Source organism: Dendrobates tinctorius, unplaced genomic scaffold, assembly GCF_039654945.1.
Source record: "Dendrobates tinctorius isolate UK_male_01 unplaced genomic scaffold, ASM3965494v1 ptg000124l, whole genome shotgun sequence".
In the NCBI taxonomy this organism is placed as follows: Eukaryota; Metazoa; Chordata; class Amphibia; order Anura; family Dendrobatidae; genus Dendrobates; species Dendrobates tinctorius.
The window spans coordinates 6,250,767-6,263,796 of record NW_027361792.1 but is presented as its reverse complement, the minus strand read 5'-3'; the positions used below and the strand labels follow the sequence as shown (position 1 = coordinate 6,263,796).

Genomic DNA, 13,030 nt, shown 5'->3' with positions numbered 1-13,030 from the left:
CTATAATTCAAAGTACCATTAAGCCTCAAAACAAACCACGGACTACAGACGTTGTGATTTTCCAATTTTTTTAAAAGGGATTGCTTACTTTTGCAACCCCTTTTTGGTGTTGCTTTGACTGTTCTATAATAAAAGATGAAGCAGCGTTTGCTAAACATCAGCTCTACCGTTCTGTGTATGCAGTTCTATGACACTTCTGTGTGTCTCCATGGTGACAGACTACAAATAAACTCTGTGTAGTCTGATCCTGCAGTCTAATGTTAATCCTATTTATTTGCTTTGCCACAAAAGAGACAGAAGGAGTGGAGAAACCATAAAAGAAAGGTCAGACTACACAAAAGGAGTCATTTGTAGTCTGTAACCATGGAGACACATGGACATACAACAGACCTGTATACACAAAACAATAAAATGCTTCATTTTTTTGGTTTGGCACATCAAAGCAATAATAAAAAAAAAGTGTGCACCCCTGTTAATATGCAAAACATTGTATAATTAGGCCGGGTCTGGAAGGGTGAGTATAAGGACTGCATTGCCCGGACTAACAGCAGGTCTCCCGACCCAAACTTTACAGTCTCTTAGACGCCAATGAAGGCGTTGCGAGACCCGTGGTCAGTCCGTACAGGTGTCCAATGACTATGAAGAGGCACACACTGGTTCCTAATAAGTTATTCTGCTTTATTAATCCATCCTATACGCGGTTTATTCGTTGGCGGGGGAAGTACCAGGATACACTGCGGTTCTGGGGCCCCATATAAAGTGCATTCGCTCAGAGTAGAGCACAGTTAATTGGGTTTTCCAGGTTGGTTCGGAAACGTTCCAGAAATATGGACGCCAGCTCGTCGTCGATCAGGCGGCCGTCGCTGGACAGTGTAACGTTCAGCAGCTCCTTCTTGGAGAGCTCGGGGTTTCCTTCCTCATCTTCAGCTAGAGCCAACTCAGTCCGGGAGCGTCCCACCGCCAGAATGCAGGACTGCGGGGGGTTTATCACCGCACTGAACCCGCTGATGCCAAACATGCCGAGGTTAGAGATGCTGCAGGCGCCATAATTATGGATTTAAAAAGAAGAAAAAAACATTAACACGAGACACAAGGTATGAATGACGTGAAGAATAGTTAGGAAAGGTTTGAGTGACACTGTCATGTAAAATAACGAAATACAACAGTACTCACCCTCCCCGGCTCCGCTCTCTATACTGTGCTCACATCAACGCTGCAGACAATCACTGAGGTCAGGCGCTGCAGCGATGATGTGAGCTGTCGACACCTCTCCATTGCAGTCAAAACACAGAGACCGGGGAGTCTGCATTACACCCAGCGAGAGCAAATACTGTCAAATTTTGTTATTTTAAATGACCAGATACATTTGGGATCCACGTTTCTCTTCTTTAAATCTCTGTGTTGTCATGGTAACAGACTACAGACGGACTACGTGTAGTCTGATCCTGCATTCTTGTGTTATTTTGTGCCCCATTTTGTAATAAAAGCAGAAGTCCAGGATTAGGAGGTCCACTCTTTGCCTATGTCCCCCCACAAACTTTGCCATTTCTGTACAAGTCCAAACGGATATCAGAAACACATTTGTTTAAACCCAAATTGTTGCATCAGTATCAGAACCAGTATAACCAGTGCAGCCAAATAAATCTACCTGAAAGATCCCCCCTGGTATTCTTCTGGTAACAGTTTTCCATTTCTTGCTTTCTGGGCTAAAACCTAAGGAAAGAGACAAAAGTATAAATTAAAATCCAGTGACCCCCACTCACCCTAATCTCATATTGGATTTTTAACCGTCGTTAAAATTTTGCTTCCGAAATCAATAGTTCACGTGAAAATAAGAAACTTTGTAATAGATCTTATCAGAGAAGTCCGCTTATTTCCCCTCCTGGACTGATTTACTCTAATTTCATGGGTAAAATGTGTATTCAGTTAGTATAGATTGCCTCCTTAGTGAAATAGGAGATGACACTTGGTGCTTTTAAAGTTCTATGGAGAGGGAGGAGCTAGAGAAAGACAAGAGTCTGCTACCAATTCCATAGACTAACTGTCATCTCCTATCTCAGTAATGGTAACATTTGAATATTCTACCAGTGAATTGAGAATACTGAGAAAGATCATGCCAAGAGGAGAGAGAAACCAATTTCTCTTATTAGATAAATTTAAACAAAGGTTATTCTTTAAAGGCGATTTCCAAAACTAGGATATTGATAGACCCATAACCAAGATGATATTAATGGCTTTGACTCTGGGCATCCCAACGATCAGCTGATTGAAAGGAGCTAGGGGGCTTTTCTGGTAAATTGCTCATCAGGCACAGCGCCATACATCCTGCAGTGGCTGTGCCTGGTATTGCAACAGAATACGTTTTTTCCTTACTTCTGACCACTGCAAATAAACAGGTATTCCATCCATAACACACTGAGATTGAAACATCCCCCTTTAAGATCTTACAACATTGAACTTAGTAACAGAACAACGTGCAGTAAGCTCCACATAGTAGTGGATTCGGTTTTCTCACATCACCTCGACTTTGCAGGCGATTTTGAAGCACTGAAGGATATGGACAGCTTTGCTATCCTGTTTTATTAAAAGCTTTGCACAGTTTGGCTTGTAGAGGCACTTACTTTCCCTGCACATCGCAGGATGAGTTAACTGAGAATCGGTCAGTGAGCTCATTCCTACAGAAGGATTGTAATAATAATAATAAATTTTATTTTTATAGCGCCGACATATTCCGCAGCACTTTACATTTCAGAGGGGATTTGTACAGACAATAGACATTACAGCATAACAATAATGACATACAGTAGATTATAACAAATACCAAGAGGAGTGAGGGCCCTGCTCGCAAGCTTACAGTCTATGAGGAAAGAGGTAGACACGAAAGGTGGGTGGTAACAGTTGCCCTGATTGTATGGACCAGCCATAATGTTAAGTGTGTAACAGTACAGACACAGAGGGCTAATGGATGCATAAAGCATGTGGGAACATGATGCTGGGAACCTGGTTATGGTAAAATTTTTGGCTCTGCCACACAGGGATAGGTTAGGTTAATGTGTTGAGGCGATAGGCCAGTCTGAATAAATGCGTTTTCAGGACACGCTTAAAATTGTGGGGACTGGGGACTAATCGTATTGACCTGGGAAGTGCATTCCAAAGAATTGGCGCGGCACGTGTAAAGTCTTGGAGACGGGAGTGGGAGGTTCTGACTATTGAGGATACTAACCTCAGGTCATCAGCAGAACGGAGGGCGCGGGTAGGGTGGTATACTGAAACAAGGGAGGAGATGTAGGGTGGTGCTGAGCCATGGAGGGCTTTGTGGGTGAGGGTAATAAGTTTATACTGAATTCTGGAGTGGATGGGTAGCCAGTGTAATGACTGGCACAAGGTAGAGGCATCGGTGTAACGATTGGTGAGGAATATGATCCTGGCTGCAGCATTCAAGACAGATTGGAGAGAGGAGAGTTTTGTAAGAGGGAGACCGATTAGAAGAGAGTTACAATAGTCGAGACGAGAATGAATAAGAGAAACAGTAAGAGTTTTTGCAGAGTCAAAAGTAAGAAAAGGTCGAATTCTAGAAATGTTTTTGAGGTGCAGATGACAAGAGCGAGCCAGTGATCGAATGTGGGGGGCAAAGGAAAGCTCGGAATCAAGTATGACCCCAAGACAGCGGGCATGTTGCTGGGGAGTAATAGTGGAACCACAGACGGAAATGGCAATGTCGGTTGTAGGTACATTAGTAGCGGGAGGAAACACAAGGAGTTCAGTCTTTGATAGGTTCAGTTTCAGATATAGTGAGGACATGATATTAGACACAGCGTTTAGACAATCGCCAGTGTTTTCTAGAAAGGCTGGCGTGATGTCAGGAGAAGAAGCGTATAATTGGGTGTCATCAGCATAGAGATGGTACTGGAAACCAAATCTACTGATTGTTTGACCAATAGGGGCAGTGTACAAGGAGAAGAGGAGGGGGCCTAGAACCGATCCTTGAGGGACCCCAACAGTAAGGGGAAGGTGAGAGGAGGAGGAACCGGCAAAAGAAACAGTAAAGGAGCGGTCGGAGAGATAGGAGGAGAACCAGGAGAGAACGGTGTCCTTGAGGCCAATGGAACGGAGCATAGTGAGGAGGAGCTGATGATCCACAGTGTCGAATGCTGCAGAGAGATCCAAGAGAATTAGCATGGAGTAATGACCATTTGATTTAGCTGTTAGCAGATCATTAGAGACTTTAGTGAGGGCAGTTTCAGTGGAGTGTAAAGAGCGGAAACCGGATTGGAGAGGGTCGAGAACAGAGTTTTCTGAGAGATAGCGGATTGTAACAATCTTTCGGTTCCTCTGTGCTTATTAATGACATCGAAGTTAATATGAACTTTGATGCGGTCTGTGGTCACAACTCTTTAGAGAGGAATTCAGAAAATGTTGTGGAAATGAGCGACTAAATTCACATAATCCTGGTTGATCGGACAGATCAGTAGTCCGTGGCTGCTGTGCAGGAGCCTTGCGAGCTGCCTGTTACCTGTCGACATCCGTAGCTCCTCTTCTGATTGGCCGGCCTGGTGCAACATTGCCATAAAACGAGGCATTGACAGGTGGGAGGTAGTTCACAGGTCTCTTTATTCCAGCGGCGACAGACTACTAACTTGGCCACCGGATCGGGGTTCTGTGAATTTACTCATCTATCTCTATTAAAAAAATAAAAAATAAAAAAAGAGTTGCAAACTCTCCCATCAGTCTCAGTTAACTCATTCCGCAGCCCGCAATGTGCAGGGAAAGAGCCGACCGGTGCAAAATGTTTAATGCAACTCAGGTGCAGAAAGTTTGTTTTTTTCTATTATGATACCTGTATTTAAGTAACAAGGAGCCGGCAGTAATTAAAGTTTACATATTAAGAACAATGCGACGCACACAAATAAATCTAAAAATAGGGATCATTTCGTCGTCAGCCCAGATCTTACCTAGGACGGCACTATGGGTGCCTGGATTTACACATCTGTCACAGTGACGCACCAGTAATCAGCGGGGTGACATCTGTGCCACTATTTATAGAGCCCAAAATGTCTCGACGCTGCAAAAGTCCCATCCTGAAAATGTATGACACGAGGAAGGCCTGGCAGCTGCCGGCGCCCGCCGCAGACCAAGCTCTGCTGCTCGGGGACTCTGTCAAGCTGCTGCATCTGTTAAACATGGTGCTGCGGCTGCTGCTAACAGCTCCCCCTGCCCAGGTCCACACCTCTGCGCATCGACCCGGAGCCGAAGAGAGCGACCACGGGGGGAAAAATGGGATAGATTCCAGAGAAGGGAACAATCGATTCATTCTTACATCCAGGGAGGGAGTGAAGGCATTCCATTGCAATGTGCGCGCAAAATTACACAGTGTTATCACCGATCTACTGCAAGGACGATAACTTTGTGATTGCCCCGAGATCGGGGCTCTATTAATGCTATAGGTACTAGAAAGACATGGCTGCTTTTAATTAAGAAACAGCGCCACTCCTGCCCACAGGTTGTGTGGGGTAATGCAGTTACCCCATAATTACTTTAGCTGCAGTACCGCACACAACATGAGGACAGCAGTGGCGCTATTACTGAAAGATTGTTTGGCTTTATTGCAGTTATGAACGCTGATTCGTGCGGGGACTAGGCGATATTATATCATTTTACTTATGTAATTATTAGATTAATGCAAATCAAATCTTTGTAAACGGCCTAATTGCACCACGGCCTCGTTATATCATCTCAGCAGATCTTTACGTCGTTACAATATACAGAATAAGCGGTCATCGCTGCCGACATGTGACTGGCATCACCGAGCGGCAAGGGGAGCACACGTGTAGCACTGCTTACTGATGAGACCCGCTCATCTCTGCTGCCACGACTCAATGCCATGGGACTAAGTGGTCTCTTACAGTCAGATAAGCGCATCTCATTTGACAACATGATCAAATCGACAAATCTGCAAATAACTATTTATAAATTAGGTCTCCTCCTCTCCCCCTAAAAAAAATCTTCCAAAATGCCGGACGCTAGGCGTCTTCCTTCTGTATAACTTGCTGTCCACTGCCTGTTGTCAAGTGTAATCCTCCTCTAACTGCAGAGACATCAGAAAGTGGTCGCTGAGCAGGGGACGGTGTTTGGCTCTCACCACAGGAAGCGGGCGACGGTGTCTGGCTCTCCCCACAGGAAGCGGGGGACGGTGTCTGGCTCTCCCCACAGGAAGCGGGGGACGGTGTCTGGCTCTCCCCACAGGAAGCGGGGGACGGTGTCTGGCTCTCACCACAGGAAGCGGGGGACGGTGTCTGGCTCTCACCACAGGAAGCGGGGGACGGTGTCTGGCTCTCACCACAGGAAGCGGGGGACGGTGTCTGGCTCTCCCCACAGGAAGCGGGGGACGGTGTCTGGCTCTCCCCACAGGAAGCGGGGGACGGTGTCTGGCTCTCACCACAGGAAGCGGGCGACGGTGTCTGGCTCTCACCACAGGAAGCGGGCGACGGTGTCTGGCTCTCACCACAGGAAGCGGGCGACGGTGTCTGGCTCTCACCACAGGAAGCGGGGGACGGTGTCTGGCTCTCCCCACAGGAAGCGGGGGACGGTGTCTGGCTCTCCCCACAGGAAGCGGGGGACGGTGTCTGGCTCTCACCACAGGAAGCGGGCGACGGTGTCTGGCTCTCACCACAGGAAGCGGGGGACGGTGTCTGGCTCTCCCCACAGGAAGCGGGGGACGGTGTCTGGCTCTCCCCACAGGAAGCGGGGGACGGTGTCTGGCTCTCCCCACAGGAAGCGGGGGACGGTGTCTGGCTCTCCCCGCAGGAAGCGGGGGACGGTGTCTGGCTCTCCCCACAGGAAGCGGGGGACGGTGTTTGGCTCTCCCCACAGGAAGCGGGGGACGGTGTTTGGCTCTCCCCACAGGAAGCGGGGGACGGTGTTTGGCTCTCCCCACAGGAAGCGGGGGACGGTGTTTGGCTCTCCCCACAGGAAGCGGGGGACGGTGTTTGGCTCTCCCCACAGGAAGCGGGGGACGGTGTTTGGCTCTCCCCACAGGAAGCGGGGGACGGTGTTTGGCTCTCCCCACAGGAAGCGGGGGACGGTGTTTGGCTCTCCCCACAGGAAGCGGGGGACGGTGTTTGGCTCTCCCCACAGGAAGCGGGGGACGGTGTTTGGCTCTCCCCACAGGAAGCGGGGGACGGTGTTTGGCTCTCCCCACAGGAAGCGGGGGACGGTGTTTGGCTCTCCCCACAGGAAGCGGGGGACGGTGTTTGGCTCTCCCCACAGGAAGCGGGGGACGGTGTTTGGCTCTCCCCACAGGAAGCGGGGGACGGTGTTTGGCTCTCCCCACAGGAAGCGGGGGACGGTGTTTGGCTCTCCCCACAGGAAGCGGGGGACGGTGTTTGGCTCTCCCCACAGGAAGCGGGGGACGGTGTTTGGCTCTCCCCACAGGAAGCGGGGGACGGTGTTTGGCTCTCCCCACAGGAAGCGGGGGACGGTGTTTGGCTCTCCCCACAGGAAGCGGGCGACGGTGTTTGGCTCTCCCCACAGGAAGCGGGCGACGGTGTTTGGCTCTCCCGCCAGGAAGTGGGGGACGGTGTTTGGCTCTCTCGCCAGGAAGCGGAAAAGTAGGACTTTGTTTTTGCGCCTGCTCTTCTGTTAGTCAAACTGTATAACTGGCATAAAAAGAAACGGAGTTTCAGTTCAAGACAAGAAAGCCACTGTAAAATAGCAGGAGCAATCCGGCTGGGAAGTGAGGAAAAGGAAAGTTCCAGCACCTATAGTGCTGGTAGAATGCTAAAAAAAATGGATGGCAAGTTACAGAGCACAAGAAGAGGGACAAAGTCTGGTCATATTGTACTGGTTAGTACACCCCAAATAGTTTTACCTTTTAGAGAATGGAGGCAGGTTTTATCTAAAAGTACATCTACTATAACTACGCTACTGGGACCTACCGTAGATCTCCAGCAGTGCCCATCCTAATCTTCCTGGTTCATAAAAAGAGAAAAATAAAAATACAGACAGGCAATTACATCTAGAAAAAGAAAGGAACAAATGTTTTTGTGGAGGTTGGAAATCTATAAACAATAGCGATTTACTGGCTCTTCGATAAGTTAGGACACCTCCTGTCTGAGCACTACGATGGCTGTGCATAGCAGCTTTAACCTTGCAAAATGTCCAAAAGTAATACTGATGGCTGTGCACAATGGACTGACTGATGGAAACGTTCCTCAGGAACTATTTTCATGTCTTTTTTATTAGTTCCCAGTCTGATCGTTTATTGTGAAGGGCACATTCCTTGGAGCAGACAGGTCCTCAATGATCGGCTTTTACAGGGAATTCCTCGCATCCCTCCCGCAGGAACGCATGGTATCATTAGATCAGGATTCTCCACACTCGGATCTTTAGTTCTTCCTCATACAGAGGTGTATTCTTCTCGTTCTCCTGGCTGCAGAGCAAAGTGGACGCTTATTGAATTTATCGCCCAAGACGTTCTCCGGTCGGACAATGGAACGTTTATTTGACTTACGTCTCGGAGCGGAAATTTGAGAAATCACATGAGTTGTTTTTTTAAGGATTGAAATAATTTCTTTTTCTCATACTTGACTTATACTATGTTTTATATGGAGACTACACCGCCCCTAAATGTCTCCATAGTAAACCTAAAACTGCATGTAACCGACAGTGAAAAGAAGAAACGTACCTATATGGACCGGTTAGCTGGCTTCTCTGCAGGTGAAAAATGGTGCATTACATCGAGAGAAGGACCTACATCCCTCGGGCAGTTGACTTATCAGTCTTGTTTGTACATGACCATTATAGGACTTGTATCTTGCATTTATCTCTAGTTCTCCCCTCTGCAGGCTCTGTCTATAATTTTCAGTCGTCTCTGAGCTAGTGGGTGAAGAACAGCTGTTACTGTGTCTCTCATACACAAGATACAGACATCAGGGATTCCTGCTCTACTGTCCGTATGTAGCACGTGTGAAGGAGCAGCAGTATGGAAGTCATTATACAACAGTACTGAGCAGTGTAGCTGTGAATCATGCATTAGGGTGAGAGAAACACCTACTAGAAAGTAACAGCATCGATTTTGATGCCTGTTGCACTCTGCTACTCCTTTCTCCGTAGATTTCAACAGGCAGCAGTAATCTGATCTCTCAGTGAGTAGGCAGTCAGTTTTGCTTTGCCTAAGATGGATATTAGCAGTTTTTCACTGTGAATGACGAGTTCAGGAAGCGGCTCAAATGTGGAGAAAGAAGCAGATGTCTCCTATAACATATATTACAAAGTTCCATAAAGTCACTTGTACTATTGGTTTATGTAAAGGTTGAGACCGAGTCTTTGATATCAGACCTTTCACCAAGTCTTGGAAAGAAAGAGACATGATGTTTGGTGAATCATCAGACCCCTCACCATTGCTTAGAAGAAAAACATGGCGTTTGGAAGGGGGCCTACAAACCTTTTGGTACCTCACGCTTTGATAAAGGTTGAGTTCCTCGAGTTTAAACCCCTGTTGATTTCTGGAATGGTGCCTGTTATGGTGACACAAAGGTTTTGGACCCTCTTCATTATCAGATTTGCTGTAAATTGAAGTTTCCTACATCATTTTGTCACCGACCCTGACTGCGGGGACATTATTCACCCTCTGGAGATACTACGTTGTTCAGAGTCCTTCATTTGGAGGGAGCCTGTCCCTGGTGCTGTGTTCCCTTTAATTTAGTACACAGCAAAACTCCGCTGTGGGTGGTCGGGAAGGTCACTAATGACCATCCTATGGGGCCGATAGAAAGGTCACGGCACCATGTGTAGAGCTTTCATATGAAGACCGACTGGAGTCTGCATGTAAGGTCAGTCCTCAGATTTCCAGATGTTCAGCATTGTATACACGGTCACAGTCACATCTGCTGGTATATATATATATATATATATATATATATATATATATATGTGTGTGTGTGTATCCCGTGATGCACAACATCTGAATATACAAGAGAGGACACAGCTGCGGCAAGTGAATGCATTTTAAGATTGGGAGAGTCGTGATGATCGTCGGGACCGTGCACAATAATATACGTCCACCTCGGAATCTCCCGCAGTGGAAATGCGGCAGCGGCATGGAGAAGTGGCCGCCCACACTCACTAAAGGGACTAGCGGTCCTGTGATCGGTGCTGATCCCAGTGAAAATACACTTAACCCCTATCCTGTGAATATGGAATATATATGGTTCATGAGAAATCCCCTTTACGTGTTGGGGAAATGTTCTTGTTGTATCCCCCCCACCACACAAAATACCAACAGCCATGCAATAAAACCACTACAATGGAATGGGAAGAGGAGCTGCCCGTCCCGGGTGAGGGAGAGGCACACAACGCCGCACATGCTGTTTGAACGTGTCCCGGCATGGCAGAGGCGGACGCCCATTGCGAGAGGCAGAGATTGCATCCTTTGAAAATGGCCATGAAAACACAGTCATAAGGCCCGGACGCACCCTGCTCCAGGTAAAGGTGCGGCTCTGCACTTACACAAGCGTCTCGGTCGGCCCCGGAGCGTGAGCTCATGGGGTTTTATAGTGATCCTTCATTTTGTACATCGTGGAGAGAACGTCACACGGCACCAAACACTCTCCAGTCAGAGCCCACCCGGTGAGGGACGCGTGTCCGAGATAGGTCAGGGGCAGAACGGAGTTATATTATCAGCAATCAGTTTATCCACTGTGAAGATCCCTGCTTGCTGTCAGTGATTGGAAACGTTCATGTTCAGATGCAAAAAAAAAAAGAAAAAAAAGATGGAAACTTAAAGCTCCTAACTTGATACAATTGTATCCGGTCTGGAATCACGTCAGTTACTATGTATCACAGTAATGATCGCCTAGACCAGATACTACAGTAGCAAACCCTCAGCTGTCAGACTGATCTGGGTTCTGTAAAGGGAGCGTCGCATCTCATAACGTAACGATGGAGAAAGGGACAAGACAGGAGGTGGGGGGTCCAGTGGGTGGGACAGTTCTTAAAAACTAGGGATGGACTGCGCTGGTGTAGAGCTGCGTCTTCTAAGCTTTCCCTGCACATCGATACAGAAAACTGCAGCTAGGGAGCGTCGCTGGGCCCGGAAAACTTGTTTGTGCACCCCTTTATTCTTAAGTTTGGAGGGTCCCAAAAGTCATACTCCCACCACGATAGAGTGATGGCATCACTTTAAAAGACCAAAAGAGCTGCTTTAAAGGCATTTTCCCCATACCAGTCAATAAGGCGTATCTACGGGACACCCCCTCATATTTGGGACCCCTGCTTATACCCCAACTAAGAGGACACCAGATCAGCTTCAATTAATGCCATTAATGATGTCAGGTGGCTGCCAAACCATCAAACGTTCCAGATTATTGGACACTTACAGAAAGATTATCTTTCTAAAAACAAGTGAATGGATCATTAAATGCCTCCTGCCATCTTTACGGAGTTCACAAACTTTTATCAGCGTGGTCTTACTACAACACAACCAGAGGCCGGTATCCTGTGACCGATATGAAGGCCGGAGCTGTCGGCCATAGAGGACAGGGCATGCGGAGAACTGCTACAGGACCACGCGTCGTCTACAGCCGCGTCCCAACATCTCCAGCTGTAACGCTCTGTATAACAGTCTGACCCTCCCTCCCAGGGCAGTGAAGGGAGAGGTGACAGTGAGGACATCTAGGGGTCCCAGCAGTGAAATATTACCACACCAGGGGTGCGGTGAGCGGCTTGGGCCGAGGTATAATGGGTGACATCATGAGACGGCGTGTAGATAATTTTGTGTGAGGAGGTTGAAGGACAGAGGCTGGGCTGCAGGGAAAAATATTCTAAAAAGCAAAATAGACACTATAAGTAAAAGGTCCTAAAGGCCTCGGATTAGTGTCATCGTGGCTTCCTAAAAATAATCCGGGAAGTGCTGACATCAGAGGGTGTGCATCAATGAGCAGGGTTTTCCCGGGATGATGCACCAATTTAATTCTGACCTGCAAGTCCCTGCCTGGTGTCAGGGGACGGTCGTACATTAGACATGTGCCCTTAAAGGGGCATTGGAGCATCAATCGCTAGGACAGGGTCTGATCTTTGGGGGCCACATGAGCCCAGGAAAATCACGGGGCCCTTTGCTTTCCTAGCATCAATTTGCTGGGAGGGGTAATGGAGGCCAGCAGCCAATCAGAGTGCAGCTTTCATTTTTCAAACAGCCCTGGTAAACTGAAAGCTGCGCTGTGATTGGTTGCTATGGGTAACCAAGACAGTTTTGTTATTCCTTACACAAATTCCATGGTTTATGACTTCTATTTCATTGGCGACCTCCATCGCTGGGCCGTGACTCCCTCCTCATGTTACCTTAGCGCTGTCAGCGATTTCTTGTATTCCCTTGCTGCCGGCTTGCTTTATTATAGGAGTGATTAGGCCTCGGTCGGTTGCCACGGCGATCGAGATGTCAATGGACTCCAGCTGCCTCGGCCCTTCGCCGTTCCAAGTGACGTTTACCTCAGGCATTTGCTGGGGAGGACAATAAAAAAAAAAAAATACATTACACGGTGTAAAAAAAAAAAACAAAAAAAAAAAGGATGACAGTCGTGTGTTACCCTCCTCCCCTACTGTCTACAGGTTACCAAAGAGCGCAAGCCTGAGGGGGCGGTAATGGCGGTATGGTCAATAGAGGGGAGGCAATAACTGCTGCCATGATGCCAGGCGCCATGGCAACAGTGGGCGGCATTGCTATGTCATGTCTGACAGCCTGGTTGCTAAGGAAACAGCCTAGCAACCACAGCCTTATCAAAATGGTGACCCTAGCAACCATCAGTTTCGTATCATTTTCACTTAATTCAAAGGTTAATGCTTTTTTTTTTTTTTCGAAAAACATTGCCACGTTTGCATGGTTACCAACTAGAGTTGTGCAAAAAGATTTGCAGGGCCCTGGATCGATGTTTACATCGGTGGTCCGTCGCTGCCGGACCAAGCCAGTGCGGTCTTAGCCAATTTCGGGTATCCTGAGCGCCTCTTGTGATTACTAGGCCCCGATGACATCATGATG

General features: G+C 47.8%; 1 protein-coding gene across 3 annotated transcripts in view; it reads right to left on the bottom strand.

The window, feature by feature from the left end:
* Nucleotides 1–657: 657 nt before the first annotated feature.
* The window catches only part of PDHX (pyruvate dehydrogenase complex component X), a 68,441-nt gene continuing 56,068 nt past the window's right edge, over nt 658–13,030 (bottom strand). For all 3 annotated transcript variants that reach the window (XM_073541803.1, XM_073541805.1, XM_073541806.1), the window contains exons 9-11: nt 12,337–12,495; nt 1,649–1,713; nt 658–1,034 (exon numbers count right to left, since the gene is read on the bottom strand). In XM_073541803.1, the coding sequence (XP_073397904.1) occupies nt 770–1,034; nt 1,649–1,713; nt 12,337–12,495 (489 nt within the window). In that variant the 3' untranslated portion in view covers nt 658–769. The remainder of the gene's footprint in view (nt 1,035–1,648; nt 1,714–12,336; nt 12,496–13,030) is intronic.